The sequence below is a fragment of the Papio anubis genome, chromosome 14 (assembly GCF_008728515.1).
Source record: "Papio anubis isolate 15944 chromosome 14, Panubis1.0, whole genome shotgun sequence".
Lineage (NCBI taxonomy): Eukaryota > Metazoa > Chordata > Mammalia > Primates > Cercopithecidae > Papio > Papio anubis.
Window position 1 is genome coordinate 87,154,263 of NC_044989.1, and position 25,111 is coordinate 87,179,373.

The following is a 25,111-nucleotide window of genomic DNA, read 5'->3' on the forward strand; positions in this document are numbered from 1 at the left end:
AGAAAAATTATATATTTATGTATATAAATACACACACACACGTACATACACACGTGTATATATATATAATTTTTCATTCATTGAAATCAGGACCTTAATTAAGAGGATGACTGGGAATGGGATAAATGAATAAAAAAGCTCTTTTAGGGTTATTAAGTACTTAAAAACATCCAGGAGGAGCTGTCCAGCAGATAGCTATAAATGAAAGTGAAGATCTAGGAGGGACCTTTGCTTAGATATGTAGATTTAGGAGACAGCCAATGAAGAGAGAAAAAAAAATCAATGAACCAATGGCAGAATCTTGGGAAACACTAACATCTACAATAATATGGGCACTTAAAATTTTTTTAATTTGTTTTTATGCTCATATTTAAGAACTGTGAATAATTACTTTTTTCAAAAGTAAAATTAGAGCACAAGAAGCAGTGCTTGTACTTTTATTTAAAAACTCCCAAATATTAATACAAAGTAACTGCTAGGCCTTATTATTCCTTAGCGTATGAAAGTGAGACACAATGCATTGTGAAGGGGAAAAAATGTTAGTAGTCCAACAGCAATTCAGAATGAAAAAAATTTCTTGCCATTTTGGGGGCATCCAGTTAAGGATTTTAAAAGTCTACCATGAAACGGGCACTTTGAAGAAATGGCTGATTACAGGGCTGGCTCAGGGAAAATAAAGTGAACTTAGGATACCTTGTGTCAAGGAAGTGCTTCAAGATTAAAGGGACTATCAATAGGATGTAAGAGTTGGCTTAGAGAGGCTCCCTCTAGCCAAATCTGGGATGATGTGAAAATCAATAATAATGATAAATTCTAACACATAGGGTATTTAAAAAAAATCTGTGAATCAAAAGTGTGAAAGAAAAATGGAAAGTTCTTGTTCACAAAAAGTCAGCCAATAAATGTAGAATGAATGATGGTATTAGAAAACCCCCATCTTAGCCAGGCACGGTGGCTCATGCCTGTAATCCCAGCAATTTGAGAAGCTAAGGCGGGTAGATCACTTGAGCCCAGGAGTTTGAGACTAGCCTGGCAACGTGGCGAAACCCTGTCTCTAAAAAAAATACAAAAATTAGCTGGATATGGTGCCACACATCTGTGGTCCCAGCTACCCAGGAATTTGAGGCTGCAGGGAGCTGTGATCATGCCACTGCAACTGCAGCCTGTGTGACCGAGCAAGACCCTGTCTTGAAATAAAGAAATAAAATTCCCATGTTGCAACTTCTATTTAATAATTGACTGATGCAAAGAATCAACAGATGTTAAAGTCATTGGGTTAGATTGTTGAGGAACAGGATATTTGCATAGTCTCAACAGACTCCTTCTTAAAGTGAAAAAGTATCTTAGAATGGGAAGATAAGGCAAATATCACTTTAACCAAATGTCACCAATAATGGGAGAAACTCACATGTGCCTTCTGATGCCATACAAATGGAAAGTACATATCTTCTAGGGCAAGATCCTTTAATTAAATCTAATCATGAAAGAAACAAACAAATCTAGAATGTGGAGCATTCTGTAAGGCAATCATCCTGTAGTCTCCAAAAATGTTGGTATCAGAAAAGGTAACTAGCAAGGCATGATGGCTTGTGCCTGTAATCCCAACTACTCGGGAGGATCGCTTGAGCCTAGGAGTTCCAGACCAGCCTAGGCAACAGAGCAAGACTCCAACTCTTGAAAACAACAACAACAAACAAACAAACGTAGCACTGTGGCTCGAGCCTGTAGTTCCAGCTACTTGGGAGGCTGAGGCAGGAGGATCCCTTGAGCCCAGGAGTTTGAGGCTGCAGTAAGCTATGCTGATGCCACTTCACTCCAGCATGGTCAACAGAGCAAGACCTTGTCTCTAAAAAATAAAATAAAAATAAAATAAAATAAAATAATAAATAAATTGGCCAGGCGTGGTGGCACATGCCTGTAATCCCATCACTTTGGGAGGCCGAGGTGGGCAGATCACATGAGGCTGGGAGTTCAAGACAAGCCTGGCCTACATGGCAAAACCCCGTCTCTACCAAAAATACAAAAATTAGCCAGGCATGGTAGTGCACATCTGTAATCCCAGCTACTAGGGAGGCTGAGGCACAAGAATCGCCTGAACCAGGGAGGCGGAGGTTGCAGTGAGCTGAGATCATGCCATGACAGTGCATGTCTATAATCCCAGCTACTCGGGAAGCTGAGGCAGGAGAATCGCCTGAACCAGGGAGACAGAGGTTGCAGTGAGCTGAGATCTTGCCACTGCACTCCAGCCTGGGCGACAGAGAGAGACTCTGTCTCAAAAAAATAAAAAAAATAAAAAAATAAAAATAAAAATAAAACAGAACACCAGAGAGAAATCAAAGAAGCCTACTTTTTTAAAAGGGGAGCAGTGGCCGAGCACCGTGGCTCATGCCTGTAATCCCAGCACTTTGGGAGCCAAGGTGAGCAGATCACCTGAGGTCGAGAGTTTGAGACCAGCCTGGCCAACATGGAGAAACTCAGTCTCTACTAAAAGTACAAACATTAGCTGGGTGTGGTGGCGGGTGCCTGTTATCCTAGCTACTTGGGAGGCTGAGGCAGGAGAATCGCTTGAACCCGGGAGGCGGAGGTTGCGGTGAGCTGAGATCGTGCCACTGCACTCCAGCCTGGGCAACAAGAGTGAAACTGTCTTAAAAAAAAAAGAAAAAGTAAAAGGTGGGGGCAGGGGGAATTACTGTAGAGGAAAGGATGTAAAGGAGGAGACTAAACCTAATGTATCAACTATGTCTGAGTTCACAATAAAAATAAAACAAAAACATTTAGATATAAAGGATATTTTAGGAACAATTGGGGAGTACTGATTTTTATATACACTAGCTATTATTCAATATTAAATTTCTTGAGTGTCATCATGGTATAGTGGTTACATAAAAGAATGTCCTTGTTCTTAGATATGTGGTGATATATTTAGGGCTCAGTCATCATGATGACTGAAATTTATTTTCAAAAGAATCAGTGGCCAGATGCGGTGGCTCATCCCTGTTATTCCAGCACTTTGGGAGGCATAGGCGGGCAGATCAAGGTCGGGAGATCGAGACCGTCCTGGCTAACATGAGTGAAAACACATCTCTGCACAAGAAATAAAAAAAAAAATTAGCGGGCATGGTGGCAGGCATGCAGTCAGCTTGCTAGAGTGTGAACCCAGGAGGCGGAGGAGCTTGCAGTGAGCCAGAGATCAGCGTCACTGCACTCCAGCCCTGGAAAGCGACAAAGTGAGACTCCATCTCAAAAAAAAAAAAAAAAAAAAAAGAAATATACACATAAGAGATAGGATAAAATAAATATAACAAAATATGAACACTTGGTGAAATTAGATAAAAAGAAATGGATGTTCACTGTACTATGTTTATAGCTTTCTGTAGCTTTAAAAACTTTCAAAAGTAGAAGTCAGAAAAAACATAATTTATGTATGGCTAATATGCTACAGTTGATTTTATTTAGATGAATAAATGTGCTAAGTACTAATACATTATTTAGTACTTTTTCAAAAGCCCACCATGAAATTCTTTCCCATCAAAGCTAACCAAGCTAAAAGGTGAACTGTCACTTCCAGCAAGTGCCAGCAACATTTTGTCTTCCTCCCCAACATGAGTCAAGAATCATGTTTGATCTACCTGTGAAATTAACAAACCAGCAAAACACCTATATCATTCAGCCACCTTATCAAAAAAAATTTAACATTGGAAAATCTGTAATCTTCTGGTTTTAAAATAATTTATTTCATAGGTCTGTTTTAATTTCATGTCTCACAGCATACATTATTTAACCAAGAGGTGTTGGACAGAGATTGTAAAAAGGGAGGAAACATTTAGGATAAGAAACCGGCTCAATTCTATTAGAATTTGATCCTATCTTGTAACGTCTTGCTAGGATAAATTTCTATCATACTTCTTTTGTGCTTACAAAAAACATTAACTTCTGAATTTCCAATGTTGTAAATAAAAAATTTTACAATTAAGTATGCATTCAATTAACACACAAGGCAACCAAATAAATTCTGTCATCAACATTAGCATAATGTGTATTTCCTGTCACTGCACTAACATTAAACTAAAAACTTCAAACCACAAAAACATTGTGACTAACATTAAAAAGGCAAGCTGTAAGATACTCAAAGCTTATAAAGGACAAATTGCACATGGTTAAGATGGGACATCATTTGACAAGGGCTGGTGTTGTGCATATGGCTGCTTTTTTTTATAAGAAGGCCACCGGCAAACAGGGCAACAATGTCGGCCCCCAGCCAACCACATCACAATGCAATTCTGATGAAACACATGACCACAAGGCAACCCCATTAGCAAACATCCATTTTCAAAATTCTCTAGGCAAACAACACATTCAGTACAGTGCAGCATATCAGCAGGCCAAGTTAACCAATCAGGTTCCATATCTTCATTAGCATTATATGATCCATATGACCTTCCCTTCCTTTCATATGGGCTGGTCTGACAATATTTATTGGCACATGAACAAGCCTCAGCATCACAGTGACTTGCTCTTCCTGGAGAATTGTGAAATACGCTTTGCTTATCTTCAAATACTTCCTTCTCACTGCTCAAAGTGTATGTGTTCTCACTTTCTGAGTCATTTTCAGTATCTTGAGACCCCTCCGACATTTCCTCTTCAGACTGGACTCCAAGACATTTAAATCGCCACATTGGTAAGTTTTTAATATAATCAGTTGGTATCAGAGGGTGAAGCCAAAGGTCAGGAAAAGCTAAGCGCTCCAAGAATAAGTCAGGGTCTTCGTCCCAATCAGATTCTACAGGAAAGTTCTGAAAAGAAGCAATCGGGTGGAAGAGGTAGCTGGTGTACCAGTCCCACAGACTTGATAGCCATTCTAAGTTATTGGCATTGACTTCATCATTGTTGTTGTTGCGCCTTCTCTTCTTCTCAAAGTAATCAATTAGTAAACCATGTCCAAGGTATGTACTGAGAAACAGGGCTGGGTGTGAAGAGTAAAACATCCAGTCTGCCCTTACCCATGAAGCCAGTGTGGTTGTATTGGAATATCTCAACAATTTTAAGCTATATTCATAAAAGCTATCTAAGTAAGGTAGCTGTAAAAAGCCCAACACAGGTAGCCAGGAAATAATTAATAGAGAATTATATGTCCCTAAAGTGCTTATGAGAACCACAAATCGCTTGATGGTGGCTCCTTGTGTAATAAATAAGTCCATCCAAGCCATAAGATTAACTAGAACCAAGCTCAAAACAAACAGATCATTTACCTCAGGTTGTAATGAGCGCAAAAATGAATCCATGGCCTGAAGGGATATAAATTCGCCTGTGTGGTTTCCATATCTGTAAATTCCTTCAGGAGTTCTAAGTATGTATGATGGCATATTATATATGCCAATATCTGTCATATAACTCTTGTTGTCCCAATTTTCTACATTAACAAAAATAAACTCAACTCTTCCAGTAAACTTTATACTTAGTGCAGAGAAGAAAGCTGGGGGCTGGTCAAGGTTTGCAAATAGGTATATTTTTAACCAATACTGATCACTTTTATTCCATTCTTCTTTCAAATGTTCAGCATTATAAATGGTTTTGATCCGAGAAGCTGCATGAGCAGTTATCCATTTAAAAATGTGCTCTACTTCAATCTTGCGTCCACTGTATTCCTTAAGCATGACTTTCCCTTTTGAAGTACTTGTTTGTGGAACAGACATAATGAGTGTGGATCGGACCCAGCCTCTTCTCCTGCAATATCTATAAGAGAGGAAACTGTAAGTAAACAGCTAGGCTGTAATGCAATCAATTTATCTTCCCTGATAAATTTCTTTAGCACCTGTTCCCAAAACCAAATAATCTCCAAATAATCAAAAAGTAGTACCACTACTTGGCAGCTGTGAAAAGCAAGCTCTGTTTTTCTAGTTTGTTTTGTATTTCTATGTTTCTTTTTTTTTTTAAAATAAAGTGTATCTTGAAAAGCCTGATTCAAAGGAATCAGCAATTACTTCAGCATCTCTTATGTACCTACAACTGCGTTATGTGCTAAGATCCAGAAGATAAGAATAATTCATGCCCAGAAGGAATTTAAAATCCTATTAAGGAGACAAAACAGAGATAAAACTTTATATATTCTGTTGCTAAATAATGCAAAAGAAGTTCAAAGTTTGGGCTGGTGCAGATTTCATGAATGGTTCAGGAATTGAACTAGGTCTTAAAGGATGGTTAGAATCCAGATGGGTGGAGAAAAGAGAAGAAAACAGATTATCCTAAGGCTGAGTCATTGGTTTGGTACAAGCTCCTTGAGGGTAGGAGTCATGCTCACCCATTTAATTAACAACTACCACAATGCCTGACTGCTACAAAGTAATCTGCACAAAAGCCAACCAAGAAAAGAGCAACTGCAAGCCCCATATATGTTTGTATTCTCTTATTTCTTCAATGAAGATTATGAAGAGGAGTATTTAACAAGAGGAAACAAAAACAGGAAGTATTTAGATTAAGAGGTTCACTTCAAGAATGATTCCCATTTTACAGCAGAGTATATTCAGAAGAATTTAACTAAAATTCAATCATTCGTTTAGATTTATTCAGTAGGGTCAGGACTCTCTTCCTTTTGGAAACCTGTCTACTGACAGGTTCTTGCTAGGAGACTTGTGACATCCATCTCCCCTTAGAAAACTAGGTAATGAGAGAAAATAAATATTAAAAAATGAAAACAGGCTGGGCACAGTTGGATCACACCTGTAATCCCAGCACTTTGGGAGGCCAAGGTCAGGAGATTGAGACCATCCTGGCCAACATGGTGAAACCCCATCTCTACTAAAAATACAAAAATTAGCTGGCATGGCAACGCGCGCCTGTAATCCCAGCTACTTGGGAGGCTGAGGCAGGAGAACCGCTTGAACCTGGGAGGCAGAGGTTGCAGTGAGCTGAGATCACGCCACTGGCACACTCCAGCCTCGGCAACAGAGCAAGACTTTGTCTCAAAAAAAAAAAAAAAAAAAAGAAAGAAAAATGAAAACAGCTGTTGTATCCCAGTAAAGAGATTGTAAGTGAAAATATTTTCCTTTTGTTTTTTATTTTTAAATTTTTAGTTATTTTATTTAACAGATAGGGTCTTTCCCTGTCACCTAGGCTGGAGTGCACTGATGCAATCACAGTTCATTGTAGTCTTGAACTCCTGGGCTCAAGCAATTCTCCTGACTCAGCCTCCTTGAGTAGCTAGGACCACATATGCATGCCACGATGCCCGGCTAAGTTTTAAAATAATTCTTTGTAGAGATGGGCCTCATTATGTTGCCCAGGTTGCCTTTTGTTTTTAGTTTTAGCTCGTTTTAGTTTCTTTTTTCATGTACCACACAGAAGAGTTAATCTTTTGTTTTTACAAAGTATTTTTTTTCCCCAAAACCTACCATGTGAAATTTTTAAGTAAAATTTACCTCAATACAATTGTAAAAAAGACAATCTACCACATGGATACGTTTTATTTGTTACAGATTTGTATATGCAAAGTAATAAATATCTGACTTCTCATTTTGCTACTCAGAATATTGATGTAAAACTCATAGATATTATGCTTTACTTAGCATGGATTATATTTTATTAAATAAGCATATTACACATCACATAATCAGATGAAGAGAGAAGAGTCTTGACATAGATAGCATATGGCTTTATAATGATAATATGACTAATTTTATCTCAGGGATTTTGTGATATAGTTTAAGATAAATGATGACAAGATGCTATGTTTTAAGACAAGGTTAGTGATGATTCTGGAAAACTGTCTAGGTGACTCAAAATCACAGACCGTGACTCTTAGCTTCTTGTTGAGTTGATTCACTTCCTTAATAAGACAGATTCCATTAATATCATTACTGTTTTAACTAAATGGTCTGAAAAGTATATATTCCTACAAAATAATTATCTTCTACTCAATGCAAAATAATAATTCATTGATTGACATGAATTCTATTTTTACCCTATCCCAAAAAAGTAACAAGTCAAATGCATATGAACAATTGTCTTATTTATATCTTAAATATCTTTGAGTATCTTTAATGTTTTCATTGCACATGATATTTGTGATGACACATTTCAACTCTTGGCCATCCATTTTATCTTCCTACTGTGGCCTCTGATTTGTGTCATAAATTAAATGACAGTCTTTCTGACAGAAAACTTACTTTGTAAAATGAACAAGTTCTAAGTGCAGACATTTCTTCATATAAGAAAACAAACATATTATGTGCTTTCTTTTCAGTTCAGAGCTAAGTAATAATTTTATCATTCCAGATAGAATAATGTTGTATTACCTTACATCAATACAAAAACTTTTATTGCCAATTCAAAAACTTTTTTTTTACAATCTGAATAAATTCAATGACAATACCATGAAAATATCCTCTAGTTTTTAAACTAAACCTTTTGAGTTCTCTTAGAGACCTTTTAAGATCTCTTAGAGAATTTTAAGACTGAAAATGATAAGAAACATGGCTTGTGAGTTTTGGTCTTCCAGTTGCTGATGTGACATGCTATATTTAAAAAGAGCTAGGCTTGGTGACTTACACCTGTAATCCCAGCACTTTGGGAGGCCAAGGCAGGCAGATCACTTGAGGCCAGGAGTTCGAGACCAGTCTGGTCAACATGGTGAAACCCTATCTGAACTATACAAAAATTAGCTGGGCATGGTGGCGTGCACCTGTGATCCCAGCTACTTGGGATCTGAAACATGAGAATCGCCTGAACCCAGTAGGCTGAGGTTGCAGTGAGCTGAGATCGTGCCACTGCATTCCAGCCTGGGCAATACAGTGAGACTCCATCTCAAAAAAAAAAAAAAAAAAAAAAAGAAAAAGAAAGAAAGAAAGAAAAAGAAACCTTAACGTTTCTGTTTATGTATGCTGTTTTTTCAGACAAGGTCATTGGCCTCCTTGGCTTTCCTGGCTCTCTCTGCAATCCCTTCTCTTCTCCTTCCCTGTTTTTTCCACAGGCCACCATCCCAGACACTCTTGCCATAAGGCTTCCTGTTTACCACTCAGCTCCTGCAATTCCCATGTCCTCTATCTTCTCTTTACCAACCCCCATCTCTCCAACCCTACCCACACATCATTACCACCTCATCTCCTATTTTCTCAAAAAAAATTACAGAGTATGAACCTCATAGGAAAAGCTCTCTGAAATCGATCTGTTGGTTAGGGAATGGGAAGAGGCAGAGCCAGGCAAGGCCACTCCTTTTGGGTATATGGGGAAAGAAATTAAAGTTGCTACAACTAGACAGAGTCAGAAGCTGCTCTGAAGTGGTAGTCCTGAATGTTCTTAAGGGAGCTGCTCTGGTTTGGTTACGGTTTGTCTGTTCCCACCAAACCTCATGTTGACATTTTCTTCCCAGTGTGGCAGTGTTCAGAGGTGGGGCCTAGTGGGAGGTGTCTGGGTCATGGAGGTGGATCCCTCATGAATACTTAGTGCTGCTCTCAAGTTAGTGAGTACTAGCTCTGGCAAGACTGAATTAGTTCTTGTGGGAATGGAGTAGTTTCCTTGACAGTGAGTTGACATAAAGCCACATGCCCTTCACATGTGGTCACTTCCCCTTTGACCTTCTCTGCCATGTTCTGGCAGCACAGAAGCCTCATTAGAAGCTGAGCAGATGCTGGCACCATGCTTCTTATACAGCCTGCAGAACAGTGAGCTAAATAAATCTATTTTCTTTATAAATTACTCAGCCTCAGGTTTTTTTTTTTTTTTTTTGAGACAGAGTCTCGCTCTTGTCACCCAGGCTTGGAGTGCAGTGGTGCAATCTCAGCTCCCTGCAACCTCCACCTCCTGAGTTCAAGCGATTCTCTTGCCTCAGCCTCCCGAGTAGCTGGGACTACAGGCACCCACCACCAAGCCCGGCTAATTTTTGTATTTTTAGCAGAGACGGGATTTCGCCATGTTGGCCAGGCTGGTTTTGAACTCCTCACCTCCGGTGATCCACCTGCCTTGGTCTCCCAAAGTGCTGGGATTATAGGCGTGAGCCACCACTCAGCCTCAGATATTCTTACAGAGCAACACAAAACAGACAAGGCAGGAGCTAAACAGGTAAGGAAAGTATAGCTCTACAGTGGGACCAGCATATTGAAGTCAGCTGCCCAGAGGCCACCCAGAGAAGGGACTACAGTCAAAGAATGCAGCACAGACTTTTGGTATTTTTAAAACTCCAAAATCAAGATGATGACTCAATTACTCAAAATATGTGATTAAAACACTTCCTGAATAACACTATTCTCTGCCCACTTATACCCTGCATTGAAATTCTGAACACTCTTTTCTGTATCTCTAAATTTTATTCTTCTATATCTCCATAGTCATCAAAAGAAGAAAAAAATGACCCTGACTAAGCATAGCTTCTATGGCAAGAACAGTTCTTATTCCAGTTGGAGGACTTTCCAAATGAGGAGTCAGGGACACATTATTGGAACTGGTACAAGTCACTGTGCAACAAAATCATTTTCTGATGAAGCTGAGTAGAAGTACTTTTTTTAAATAACAAAAACTATAGCTACAATCAACAAAAAAGCAAAAAGTTACTCAAAAAAACATTGCTTCAATTGTAAATAAGAGCTAGGATTATTTGAAGATGAAGGATTTAGAGAAAAACATCTGGAGCTAAGTTATATGTATCTCTTCACCATTTCTCAGCTAATACAGAATCAGAGCTTTTTAAAAGAAGAGCTAAACAAATTTGCACTAAAATCCACTGGACTGAATTATGACACTTCTGATGCACTCTGATTTATAAGATTATGATCTGTCTGCCCCCACCTAATCATTCTTTCAGTTTTTCATATTTAACAGATTTTTATTTTGTTTTTGAATTCTTTATTATCTAATAACATTAGACTTTAATTAATGTATTCAACTTTATATATTTTTAAAATGTGTTTTTATTTGATATTTTCTAATATATTTATAAACTATAATGTTTGAAATATATTATTTAGTTCTATTGAGTTTTTAAAAATACATTAAGTATTTTAAAAGAAGATAGTGATATGAATACTGACTTTTGACATAAATTTAAAAATCTAAATATCAGCATCATCATTTGTTCTAGGTATTGTAAAAATCAGTGAGGGACACAAAGACCTTTCACTTAGACTCTATTTGGAAATAGGATCTTTGGTAAATGATGGATGGAGATCAGAATGATTTCCTTTTCAAAAGAGGATTAAGACTTAAGCTATCTTGGACATTTCAACAAAAAGTCAATGGGATGTGATTAAGATTCTGTGGTTACCAGCCTGGCAACACAGCAAGACCCCATCTCTAAAAAAAAAAAAAAAAAAAAAAATTAGCCAGGTGTGGTGATGCATGCATATAGTCCTAGCTACTTGGGATGCTAAGGTAGGAAGATCACTTGAGCCCATCCATCAGTTGGAGGTTGCAGTGAGCTATGATCACACCACTGCACTCCAGCCTGAGTCACAGAGCCAAATCCTGTCTCAAAAAAAGAAAAGAAAAAAAGACTCTGTGGTGAAGATGAGCATGAGAGCTTTGCAGGTAGATGAGGAGACTAAATGTGAGTTAAGAGATGCAGGAACTTCCCTCCTATTCCCAACTCTTAGGGGAACTCTACCATCGATCTCACCTTATATTACTAGCAGGCAAAACAGGGGTTCTAAGCAGAAGAGAAGTAAATGTAAGGCTAAGGAAAGGAGGCATAGTCATGGTTTAGGAGAGTTTTCTACAACCAATGGGTTGCCCATTACGGCTAACACATATAAAGGATGCAAGTTAGGCATATCTACCTACGTTAGAAACTAGCTAATATTGTGGGGTTTTTGACATATATATATATATATATGCCTCCTCCTCCACACAAAACAAAAACATGCTGTACATGCTAATCTTTCATTAAATATTCACCAAATGGAAAATTAAATGAATGAATGAGTCTAAGTTATAACTTGTTAGCATGAGAAATGGGAAAAAAAAGGCATTTCAAAGAAGAAATAATGGAATAATAAAACAAGAAATAATGTGACAGACTGAATACTGGAAATGATGACAAAAAACCAAAACATAAACAAAAACACCTCTGAGGATTCTTATTTGAGAAAATGGGGGGAAAACCAGCGAAGGACAGAAAAAAAGAAAGGTAGAAAGATACATGGATGATTAAAGAAAAAGAGAATGAATCTGATTTCAGATACTAGGTTTCAGGGAAAAGAAAATATCTAGGGATACTTGCAGAGCCAATGGAAATAAGCAAAGAAATGCAAACTAGAGGTCAGAATGATAGAAGAAGATTTAGATCAGCACAGAGATATCACCTAAAGCTATGAAAAAACACAGAAGAGCCAGAGAAAGGGACAGGGAGAGAGAGGGAGATAGAGAAGACAGAGATAGATCTTAGAGTAAAAGTAATTAACTGCCAGTTTACTAAAAACTATTAATCAAGCACCTGTGTAACTAAGAGTGTGCTACACATTATAATAAGCTTTCAGTTCAAGCAGGCTTCTAGTATCATTGTCCTTTTCAAACAAGAAAGATGCTGGTCAGGACTCAAATTCTAAGAATTGCCTAATCAACTTACCTGGGATCACTGGAACAGTTAAATGTGCCTGTACGTATTCCAAATCTTGACACCTTTTTAACCATTTTCTCCCAGTGAATTTTGCCCACCAAGGGACTTCTGTCATTTGCTATGACCTATTCCCAAAAAAAGAGAAAAAGGAACTTGAATTACCTAAAATGGAGTCAAACCAACCATTTATATCAACAATATAATTTCACTTAAAAAAAGATATTCTGTTCCCAGTTACTGTTTACTGTATCATCACATTATCATTACAATTCTTATAGAAGGAGCAACTATCCAATAGGAAAAAAGACTTAAAACACTGAAAAGTAAATTAAACTCTCCCACACTCTGTGGCACTTACAAAGAGAGGTAGGGAGTCAAAACTGTATTAAAAAGCTAGCCATGTTCTCCACCATATGGCCTCTTCTCTCTAATTAAGTTACACAGAAAGAAAATGGCCCTTGGAATAATTTCTCTTTGCTCTGAAAAGAAAATTTTAAACAATAATCCAAATAAAGCTTACTAAAAATTATCACATGTAGGTTCAACAAGTTCAAATTTCACTGTTTAAAAAGTATAATTATGGAGCCAAGAGTCAAACACATGTTTTCTATTAAAGGACGTTTTGACTAAATCAATAAATACTACTACTTCTATGGCTTTTTGCTTAACAATCATGAATGGCTCTAACATACAAAAATAATTACCATAATGAATTTTACATTATTGAACTTGTACTTCAAATTTGCAAGAGCTTTCAAACACAATTAGGATTAGGAAAAGAAAAAGAATCTTAAGAAAAAGAGGCCAGGTGTGGTGGTTCACGCCTGTAATCCCATGTTGGGAGGCCGAGGCAGGTGCATCACTTGAGTCCAGGAGTTCAAGACTAGCCTGGCCAACATGGCAAAACCCTGTCTCTACTAGAAATACAAAAATTAGCCAGGCGTGGTGGTAGGCACCTGTAGTCCCAGCTGCTCAGAAGGCTGAGGCATGAGAATCACTTGAACCTGCAAGGTGGAGGTTGCCGTGAGTAGAGATCGTGCCACTGCAATCCAGCCTGGGTGACAGAGCAAGACCTTCAAAATATGTTAAGACTTCTCTTATAAATGTCAGCCTTTCTAATCATTAATACCTTTCCCTTTATCTCCTAATCTTCCTGCCTTTAATGAAGGCAGAATTTCAAAGCAGATACCAGTAAAAACCAAAAAACATTAAAAACAAGACCATAAAAAATAACTAAAAGGGAAGTTAAAGGAAAGCCAAAAATGTCTAAAGTCATCATGAAACCATCTGTTTAAGTCCAGGGTATATAGGCCAAGTTTATTTTCATAAATGTTATATTACTGATACTATACAATTCAAAATTACAACATAATACTCTGGGGACCTCTAATCTTTCTGGGAGGAAGGACCATTTTCACACTCACAAAGCCTCCAGGAAGTGAAGTTGCAGGTAGGTATGTAAAATGAGTGCTGACAGTCAACTCCTTGGGAGATACAAGAGGTGGTGCAGCCACCTCATCTGTGGCCTCTCTGCTAGAACGTCTAACAAATGTCAGAGGGCAGCAGAAGAGACAGCACATGGTGATGACAAGTGACTTGAAGTGCCAAATAACCCCTGTGACATTCCACTACCATCCTCATACTTACCAAGACACACATGCATACATAACACTTTATCACATAAGTCTGAAGCTTAATGAATACATATACACAATTTAGGGCATTAAGCAAATGGTTTCGATATTACTTTTTTTTTTTTTTTAAGGGACAGGGTGTCACTCTGTTCCCCAGGCTGAAGTGCAGTCGCTCAATCATGGCTCACTGCAGCCTCAAATACCTGGCCTCAAGTGATCCTCCTGCCTTGGCCTCCCAAGTGTTGGAATTCTAGGCATGAACCTCTGCACCCAACCACGGTTTTGATACTACTTTTTAATGAAAATAAGTGGTCTTATTGAGGCAGATACAATTTATTCAAATACTCAAGACAGTTGAAGTAACCAGGAAGAAGGCAATCTGGGGACATGGACTTAATAGGTGAAAGCTCTTTTGAAGGATGCTTATACCAGTTACCCTACCCAGTAAGTCCCTAGCTTTTACATTTTTCTCTGGCCCCAAAGTACTTTATAAGTTTTACCTAGGAGGCTGGATGCGGTGGCTCACGCCTTTAATCCCAGCACTTTTGGAGGCCGAGGTGGGTGGATCATTTGAGGTCAGGAGTTCAAGACCAGCCTGGCCAACATGGCAAAACCCCACCTCTATTAAAAAAACAAAAATTAGCTGGGCGTGGTGGCGCACACCTGTAATCCCAGCTACTTGGGAGGTTGAGGCAGGAGAATCGCTTGAACCCGGGAAGCAGAGGTTGCAGTGAGCCGAGATTGTGCCACTGTACTCCAGCCTGGGTAACAGAGCAAGACTCCATCTCAAAAACAAAAAAAAAAAAAAAAGAAAGAAAAAAAGGTTGTACCTAGAAAATCAGGAAGATCAAACAAAGCAGACTGCTGCTGCCTCTTCTCTTTTTTTTTTATTTTTATTGCTACCACTCAAGAGTCAATCTGGTAGTTCTTTTAGTCAACTAATCAAAGACACGTTTAACTTATTTTTCAGATTCCTTAGGAAGATTAAGAAGTATGTGTGCAAGCATACTACCATACTCTTTACTCTTTGCCGTCTTTCAAAAATAACTCACTTTTCAGGCATTATCCTATTTCTTGATCAAGGTTGCAAATAACCCAAACATTTCAGGTCTGTGTGCAGAATGACACTGCTCCAAGGAGTTTAGAGGTTGCCTCGCCAGTGTAAATATTTAGTTCCTAAGTCTGGAGGCAGCTTTCAGTGAAGACCCTGTTCACTGCACAGGTATCTTTGAGACATGTGATAAGAGCTCCAATGTTAGGAAAAGAAGGAGGAATGAGAGGGGTTCTTCCCAGGTACGTCCTGGTTCCAGCAGAGATAGCAGAAGTGAGTGAAAAGAGTTGAGAACATACTTGTACCTGGGGCAGGTACAAGACAATGTTCAATGCCAGGGCCTTATTTATTCAGCAACCTGTTCTAGCATTTGTTTTTGAAGAGTCTAAGGATCCCTGACTGAGCTACACAAAAATGAAAAATCTTGTAGGCATTGCATGAAAGCATTTTATATTACTTTACAGCTATATTTATGCAATTAAAAATTTGTTCAATGTCCTATATAGTTATATAATTCAACTGAAGGTTTAGCATAAATTAAATCTGGTGGAGTTTAAATTAACCAACCACTATAAAAATGCTAATATTTTCACAAAATAACTAATATAGCTGAGTCACAGAGCACAACAAATATTCTCAGCCTAATATATATATATATGCCTTATATGTTATGTATTTTATATATATATATACATACACACACACACAAACACACACACTATGTCATACTAGTAAGAGTCCCCAATTTATAGCTCATATCCTAGAAGGATGCATGATGATTCTGAGTAGCATTCATATGGCTGGTCTCATTAAAAGGAGAGACATTTTCCTCAGCAGCTCAGGAAGGAACACTGTATGTGGGGAACATTTTCAAAGACTAGAAAAAAACTGGAGAAAGTGCAGCTTGAGTTCCAGGTCTGGAACAGACCTGGCAACACAGGCTAGAAGTGAAGCAATCTTTCCATTCCCTTTCCCAGGATATCTGCCTCTGGCATCCCCACACTTGCTCACCACTGTGGTCCCTGCAGCTAATATAGTGCCCAGCTCATATGGGTGCTCAATAACTATTTATGTCAAACCAAACAATTTCAGCTTCTTACAGTTTAATAACTCATTCTTCTAGTTCTGATTACACAGAGTCTCTAAAGGAAAGACTCTTAAGCTTCTGAGTTCTGTTATAATCAAAGTCCCTTCCCCAGCAACCTGTACCAAGATGTTTTCTGGATAAATAGTACTCTGCTAAGCAACTGCATATTAATGTTCTTGATCTCAGTCAGACATAAAGATGTCTAATTCAGTGCATTTTAAAATGCCCATTATTTAGAGGTGAGGTTTATCACTGATCAAACCATGTGGCATACCCCTTTTAATATTGTTAATCTCCATACAATAACATCCAGGTTTAGTTAAGTAACGTAACTCCCTGGAGCAATAAGAGCATTGTGCTACGATATTTTCTGCATTCTCAGTATTTCATTATAATAGGGAGTCTCTACTTTCAAAATCATAAGGCAACCTAGTATATACACACAAACTATATAAAATCATTAAGAGTAAGGACAAGTGATTGACAAAAATAAAACAGTGGTCTTTTAACTTTTTGTATTCTTACTTTAAGAATTTATAAATTTTTTTACCACTACAAAATATAAGATAAAGTGGCTTGCTATGTTTCACCTCTATACTAGTGTCAAGAAAGAAATACGTAATTTAGAATCTCCTCGAACAAAACTATTGTCTAGGAGCAAAGATAAACAAGTTTAAAATCAGCTATTAACTCTTGTAAGCCAAACAGGAAATATATTGATGTAATACTTCAGTAAATATTGACCCAAAGCTTTATTTTAAATCATACGATGCTTCTCACTGTTACAATTCCAGTGACTTTAAATTCTGTATGATGTAACACAGCCAGTAGGCAACAAAAATGTCCTTCTTTGAACTATAACAAAAGTCAAAACAGAGAAATAGAAATGTTAAGAAGAGGATAAATCCATAAAACCCATAAATTATGCTAACTTCTCCACCTCAGAAGCCTATCCAATGTGCCATCTGCCTCTCTGACTAAGGGTCTTTTGAAAGATAAGTAACCATCTTCTGTTTGTAATGCTATGAAGACTGGGGCCAAATAATCCACAAAACTGTTAAATGAATAGCTAATGAAAGATATGAGCTTGGGTTAGGAACAAAGGGGAAAAACAATGTTAGAAATAACTTAGAAAAAAAGAGCACTTGGTTCTTCATGTATATCATAGTGTGTCATTGGTAAAGATGTCATACATACGTTGCTACCTTGAAAACTAAAATTAATTCTGTTCACGTTACAGAGACTATATTGTAAAATGGACCTGGAAAAGCTTGAAAATGTGAAGAGGATTGAACTGGCTGGCATCTGTGCATCTTCATCTATGAAAACACTCCTCGTAGACTTAAAACAAATGACAGAGAACAAATTAGTCAGCTTCTTCTAAAATACAGTGGCCTCCCCTTATCCTCAGTTTCACTTTCTGCAGTCAACTGCAGTCCGAAAATGCTACATACAATTAGATATTCGGAGAGAGAGACACCACATTTACATAAATGTTATTTCAGTATATTGTTATAATTGTTCTATTTTTATCATTAGTTGTTGTTACTGTGCCTAACTTATACATTAAACTTTATCACAGGTATGTATGTATAGGAAAAAACATAGATTATATAGGATTGGTACTATCCATAGTTTCAGGCATCCACTGGGGGTCTTGGAATGTATCCCCCTCAGATAAGGAGGGACTGCCGTAAACAGAAAATAACAACAATTCAAATTGTTAAAAACTGAATTCTTGAAAGTTATCCTTTACAATAGATTAATATATATGATCTGAGCTGAAAGAATGGCAAGCAATGGAGACGACATTTCTCTTCTGTTTCTAGTAGATATTTTCAATTTTAAGCATAGTTTAAAAAAAATACAACCCTCTTTTAAGGGCTTAAACCAAGGTGGCTGTGCTGATTGGCTTAGCTGGCTAGTTCACAGTGCCACGGACAAGGTTTCAATCTCATTCTTCTCAGTTGTCCTGACAGAGATTGTTCTTTCAGACCAGGCCAGCCATTTGACAGATGTAAGCCACTGGCCTCAAGGAACACAAGCCAGACAGTGGTGGTCAGTGCAAACCTTGAGCATCACTGGAAAAATTAAGTAGGTGTCCTACTGCATCATTTCCATATACAGAAAACCATAGAAATACATCCTATTTTTTAAGAGTTGTTTTTCAGCTATTAATACCTATGAGGTTTAAAAATATTTTCAGAGAAAAAAATTTAGCAACTAGAATTTACAATGCTACCATTTACTATCATTATTTGTTCTTCACTTCATTTGCCACCTTACCAGAGAATTCCTTGCCACTGTCCTCTCCTTAATCTGCTTATTTTTATTCTTAGTACTTTCCACTAACTGATGTTATATTAAATATTTATTTGGTGTCTGCCTCTCCCAACTAGAATGTGAGCTACCTGACAGAGCAAGGACATAGCTTGGTATGTGTTTCCGGTATATCTTTAGGGCCCAGAACAGGGCCTGGCACACCCACAACTGCTAAATAAACTTTTGATGAATTCTGTCACATATTTATTACAGGAGCTTAATTCATAAATATCTTTAACAGGACATCAAAAACAGTAGATCATTTATAAGCCAAGAATATACTGCTAACTATTGAACCAGAATGTATTTGTTGTCTATAGGCAGCAGCCTATATAGCAAAAGAACTCAAGACTTTTGACATGGCCTTCCATGTTTCAAGGGTGCAACATCTTCACTATTTATTTCCATGGGATCAGTCAATGTGGATGACAAACATTTAGACACTGAACGCAGGGCAGTGGGACTGGCTATTCAACTCATCTTCAGTAATAAAATCTAAAATTATCAAAACCAGTGTCTTTCTCAATCAGACTATTAGAAATAAGTACCAGAGAAAGGAAATGGAATAACAATATACTTATAAATTAAAGTTTTAAAAAAGCTACAGCTCATTTTTCAACTCCAATTAACACAGAAATAAATTAAAATTTAAACAGATAATGTATAGACTACATCTATACCCTTGCATTCTCTCCCATTGCTGAACTTAAAATTACTGAATTAGATTATCTGGAAGGTAAAAGGACAAATGCAATAGGAAGGTTACAATAAAGAAAGGCTATGGATAAACAATGTCATCTCTGGAAGAATTCCCAAACCTCAACTCTTTAGCACAGAGGACTACTGTAATATTTTATCCTTTTTAGATGTATATGTATTTATTTGAGGTCATGTACAACAGAAAAACGTACCTATTCACAATCATACTGCTAGTCAGTGACAGTACCAGACCTGCAACTAAGGTCTCTGAACTCAAAGCTTTTCCTACCATATTTGCAGTCTTTACTCTCAGAAAGAAACATGAAGAAACTATTTTAATTTTCATGCCCTGAATCAAACTTTGCCTACTCCAGGGTGAAATGACAAGAGTACCGGACAAGAAATCAGAAGATCTGGGTTTCACCCTGGTTCAATATTACCAACTAGTTCCATGACCTTGGGCAAGCTAGTTCACCTCTCAGAGTCTCAGAAAAGGTTAGTCTGATACAATTTCCAAGCTTCAGCCATTCACAGACTACATTAATAATTTTAGCCACATTCATGCTGTTAATTTACTTGATATGTCACTTTAAGTGAATGTACAGTTTTAAAATGTAAATAACTTTAGTCCTTCCTAAGCAAAATTTATGAAATTTACATGTTAATATAATTTTTCTAATTTAAATTAAAATATGTAAATGATAATGCATGCCCACTTGCCATAAATTACATCTTGGAAAGTATAAAATATTTTTAAGGTCCTTCATAGCTCTAAAATTCTAATATGCTAATTAAGTCTCACAGTTTTGCTATCATAAAAACGAGGGTTAAAAATTATAATCTCATCATCATGAGCTATGTAATAAGCACTCCCACCATTTTCCGCAACAGCTTCTCTATAGTCACAAAGTTGGCTATTTCCCTAATAAATGATTCCTTTACTTTTACTTTAGGGTTCTTACTTACATATAAAAATTATTCAGGCCACTGAATTAAAAACTGGAGATAACAAAAACTGAGAGAAACAGTGCAAATCACTAAATAAAAGGGATATATATGTGTATTTCTCAATTCAACAAAGGTCCAATAATTAAAATAGATTTGCTTCTGGGGATTCTAAACAAAAAGTTGACTCCCATCCCCCAACTTTCTCTTTCCCACTAGTCAATTTTCATTTTCCTCAGCCTCCAAAACCTTTTTAAGAAGATACTAGAGCCTCCCTAAGAGAACTAAGTTATGTGTGAGAAACAAGACACAAGTACACGAAGTGTCACTGGCTGGTACATACTATTTGAGTAAAAATAATTTTTTAGGGTTCTCAAAATATCAAATTATCACTGCTTTTCATACCTGAACCAGCCAGATGCCATCTTTTGTGTCTTCCACAAGCTCATAGAAGTGCATTTCACCACTGAAATTGGTACTAGAAACCGATTCGGATGCTTCTTCTTCCTTGAGAGCAGAATAGAGCTCACCCTCCATCAAGTCACCTAAAGAAAGGAAAAGAGTAACACTAATAAGGTTGCAAGAATCCTAGATTCCCAATTTCAGTAATTCCATTTTTTAGACTGTTAAGAATCATGATATTGTACTTTCATTGTATTCTATAGACAAGAGCTACTAGTAGAACCTGAATATACCCACTAAGGTGTCATACATTCAATAAGTATGTAGTAAGAACTTCCTATGTGTCAGGCAAAAGCGAACAAAATAGACAAAAATCTATCTCTTATAGAATAGGGCTTATATTTTAGTGGGGTTATCACATAATTATTAGGAAATTACCAAATTTGTACCACTCCAAAAAGGCACCACTTTATTAATTATTTAGTTTTACATATGACACATACAGGCTTCATATACATTTTTAAACAGTATGGCTCATATGCTTCTTACTTAAAAGATGTAGAATTGGGTTCACAGAATTTGCCATCAGCCCTGCTTAAAAGAGCAACAGGGTTTGTATGACTTGGAGGTTAGAACTTTACCTGTTAGAACAAACTTCACATTCATATACAAATTTACAGTGTAAATTTAGAGCTTGTATCATTAAACAAAAAGGAAAGGAAAACACTAAAGTCAAATTATTTTAACTTTTGCCTTAAATATTAAACAGTGAGAAACCAAGCACTGCACCATGATAGCAGCAAAACCATTCACAATAAACACTTAAATTTTTAAACCGCTATACCATGACTTTTCTGCCATAAAATGTGTGATTTGAGTCATACTGGGCTGTGCGTCTTAAAGTTATATGTGGACTCCTAATACATTCAATGTGCCATGTATTTTTAGTCCCGAAAGAAGGCAATAATAAATAACTGTCAAAAGAAAAAATGTGTGATCAAATTATTTTCCATAAAAAATGATGGCTTTAGTAATTAAGACACTTCTCATCTCTAAACCAAGAGAGTTTATTTAGTAGAGATCTTTTACCCTAGTTACTCCACTTCTTCCCCCTATGGTAAAAATAAGAATCACCATAAACCAGTCAGCAAACAAGGGGCAAGAATAATACACGATTTTATATTTTCTCTAACGAAATATTTATCACTTTTGCAGAGTGGGTTCCTCTCTATCCTAACAGTGAGATACGAGTTTTATAACCCACAACCTACAAATATCCAAGTGTTAAACTGCTAGCTAGTTCATATTCTTGTCTATCACGCTACATGTCTATAGGGTACTAAAGAAGGAAAAGATTTGTCTTGTAAAAGACAGCTGACAGAAATACTTGAAACAACAAAAAAGATAACCATCAGTTTCAGCTGCTCCCTACAGCAATGCAGAAAGCCTTTCTCAAATTACATTCCACTTTCAGGAAGTATATCCAAACAAAGATATACTTTGCCCAGCAGTGAAAAAAAGTAATCATATTTCTCACCCAATCCTACCAAAACCAACAATTACGAAAAACACATTATTTAAGACATTGAATATTCTCTCAGCACTATTTCACTTATATTTCTCAACCCATTAAACAATGCAAGGGTGCCTGTGACACAGAAGAGAAAAAAAAAACTTTTTCTTACATCCAAGATGCAAATTAAAAAAAATCCTAACAGAAATATAATATAAACTCGAACATGGCAAGCATTTATACAAAATGCTCATCTTACTCAGACTTACTCGCCTTTTCAGACTTAAAGTCGGTGTACACTGTCTATATTCAAACTCATGATTTAACTAACATTCAAATCCTAGGCCCAGGTGCCTCTGATAGTAAGTATTCCAAAGATGTGTCCCCACTCTGGGTACCTTATTATTACTATCGTGACAAATACTACTATTGACAGACAACGTTTTGGAGTTTTTCTTACGTTTTTATGAACTTCAACTGACAAATAATGCTTTCCAGTTTGTAACTAGTTCATATTCCCGAATTTTGAGAAAATCACTCAACTTAGTAAACAACGCTAAGAAGCCACACTTTAAACTGTCATTTTACGACAACCTTAAAAGGATACACCAACACCCCTCCAAGTAATTTCAGCCTCCTCCTCAAAGCTGGGGTCCGCATACTTGATTGTAGAAAGTTTGGACGAAGAAACCTGGGCAGCTTTAACCCTTCCAGGGAAGGCCTCACTCTGGGGGAACAGTCAGGTACCAGGAGGTACAGGTCGTCCCCTCTCCCAGGTGGAGGGGGCCCTAGGGGAAGCTCGATACTCGCCTGACTTTTCCACCAGCTCCCGGACATCCTTCTTCTCAGGCAGCCCTGAGTAGCCCAACCCTCGGCACTCCAAAATGGTCTTCAGCTTCTTGAAACTCAGCGCCACCGGATCCACCAGCTGGGAGGCAAAGATGCCAGTTTCATACCACACAATGGCTTCAAAAAACCTGGCCAGGACGAACAGGACCAGGAAATAGAGGAGCAAGAAAAAAAGCTTCAGCCACATCTTCCCTGGCGTCTTCTCTCTTTCCAGAGAGCTCGGAATACGGGAGAGAGAAGGGTCGAGGGCGGAGGCCGCGGCTCGGTGGCAGCTTGGGCGAGGGCCCCGTGTCCACGCGCGGGCCACCCGGCGCCGTCACTGGCCGGCCATCCGCGGCGGGGAGGCAGGTGACGGGATCTGCGCGGGCGTGAGGTGGCGACGAGGGACGCAGAGGCGCAGAGCCTCGCGCCGGGCCTCCCAGTCAAGAGGCGACAAAAATAAATGGGAAAAACTCACAACCGCCATCCATTAAGCACCGAGAGGCGAGGGGCGCGGGGAGAGCTCACGGGAAGAAAACGAGGGACGCTTCCCTCTGCGGGGGACACTGACCCAGGTGGCGGGGTCGGCCCTCCGGCGCCGCGATCTCAAGGGGGAGGGGGAGAGACCAAAAAATAACTCAGATTCGCCCAGGAGCCGGGGATCCGGGCGGCAGGCCCGGGCCCGAGGGGCCGTGGGGGCCCGGACTCCCGCGGCCGCGGGTCAGGAGGGCGCGGCGCTCGGCCGGGCCAGGCCTGGGGCCCAGCGTGTCCTGCGCGGGGAGGAGCGACCGCCGCAGCGCCGCGCCCGAAGCCCAGGCCCCAGGCCCCGCCGACCGCCCAGGCTCCGCGAGAAGCACGGCGGGCACGGCGGCGGCTCCACGTTAGCTCGGGCCGGTAGGCGGGCGGCGCCTCTCAGGCAGGCGGGCACCGCGGCCCGGCCCAGGATGGGGCGTCGCGGTCCCTGCAGAGGGAATCGGTCTCGGTGGGAAAAAACCAATAACAGGCCCTGAGACTGCTCCTCCAGGCGGCTACCCGGCTGCCTCCCGGCCACTCAGCGCCCGCCCCGCTCGGATGGGCGGCGCCGGTCGCGGCACGGGTCCCCAGCACCCCTGCCACCTCCGGAGGCCGCGGCCGTAGCCTCCACAGCCGTAGATCAGGGGCGGCCGCGGCCGGAGCTGAGACACAACAACTGACGTCGCGACGAGGCGGGGCTGGGGCGGGGCCTGCAGGGCAGGCCCGCAGGGGCGGAGGGCGGGGAATTCGGGGAGCCGCGGGGCTCCTGGACAACCGAGCAAGGAGTGGGAGGAGAGGCGGAGCCCCAGCCTGGTCGGGGCCTTCCCGCGGTGCCGAAAGTTGCCTGTCCGTGCTTTTGTTGCGTGGTCTCGTCTTTTGCCCCGCCAATGTTTAGCAATTGATTTCGTCTGAGTATTAGTCTTTGGACTGTATCACTTTGTGTATTTTCTGTAAAAATAGAGCAGTTAATTATTCTCTTAAAATCGATAAAAATAGAAATATACGTTTTTTGATGAATCCTGGTGAACAGGGAAATTTTTGGCACAGTTGGTTTGAGATGGTAGAAGGTTAAACCCAGAAAGCAAATGTTTTGCCCCCTCTTCATGAGAATGTGGCTTTGCACATGTGTGTTGGAGGAGGTTTGGCCAAAACTGGAGTTAGCATTATCCTAGGCCCAGTTGTCGCTGCCAGTTATAGCCTTTTCCCTCCTTCAGTCTCAGGGGTGTTAAAAGCCTGGTGTGAACTCCCTGAGTTCCTAGGACAAAGGTTGTTGAATGTTGATACGTCCAGGTGCAAAGTTCTGGGTGCTTTATTTTGTACATGGGCCGGGCGCGGTGGCTTACTCCTGTAATCCCAGCACTTTTGGAGGCCGAGGCGGGCAGATCACGAGGTCAGGAGTTCGAGATGATCCTGGCTAACACGGTGAAACCCCGTCTCTACTAAAAATAGAAAAAAAAAAAAAAAATTAGCCGGGCGTGGTGGCGGACGCCTGTAGTCCCAGCTACTCGGGAGGCTGAGGCAGCAGAATGGCGTGAACCCGGGAGGCGGAGCTTGCAGTGAGCCGAGATCCTACCAC

At 39.3% G+C, this 25,111-nt stretch overlaps 1 protein-coding gene and 1 long non-coding RNA gene across 3 annotated transcripts; one reads left to right on the forward strand and one right to left on the reverse strand.

Moving 5' to 3' along the window:
* Positions 1–3,712: 3,712 nt before the first annotated feature.
* Positions 3,713–24,204, reverse strand: RNF103 (ring finger protein 103). 2 transcript variants are annotated; one of them, XM_003908937.4, is made up of 4 exons: positions 23,005–24,204; positions 20,685–20,824; positions 12,551–12,666; positions 3,713–5,733 (listed from the first exon to the last, which is right to left on the reverse strand). In XM_003908937.4, exons 1-4 carry the CDS (start codon positions 23,228–23,230, stop codon positions 4,158–4,160), a joined length of 2,058 nt encoding a protein of 685 aa, XP_003908986.1. In that variant the 5' UTR covers positions 23,231–24,204; the 3' UTR covers positions 3,713–4,157. The 2 variants fall into 2 exon arrangements, with proteins under 2 accessions (XP_003908986.1, XP_021780729.1); XM_021925037.2 differs by lacking the exons at positions 20,685–20,824; positions 23,005–24,204 and adding an exon at positions 13,966–14,800.
* On the forward strand, positions 4,567–18,835 carry LOC103877117. Its single transcript, XR_636690.4, has 3 exons — positions 4,567–4,678; positions 5,558–5,750; positions 17,554–18,835. It is a non-coding gene; the product is annotated as an uncharacterized LOC103877117 (long non-coding RNA).
* Positions 24,205–25,111: the final 907 nt, after the last annotated feature.

Excerpts from the sequence above, each read along its gene's own strand:
- RNF103 (XM_003908937.4), bottom strand. The coding sequence starts at position 23,230 with ATGTGGCTGAAGCTTTTTTTCTTGCTCCTCTATTTCCTGGTCCTGTTC. Across the intron at positions 20,825-23,004 it reads GGAGCTGGTGGAAAAGTCAG|GTGACTTGATGGAGGGTGAG; the intron begins GCGAGTATCGAG and ends TCCTTTCTTTAG. Across the intron at positions 12,667-20,684 it reads ATGGCATCTGGCTGGTTCAG|GTCATAGCAAATGACAGAAG; the intron begins GTATGAAAAGCA and ends TTTTGGGAATAG.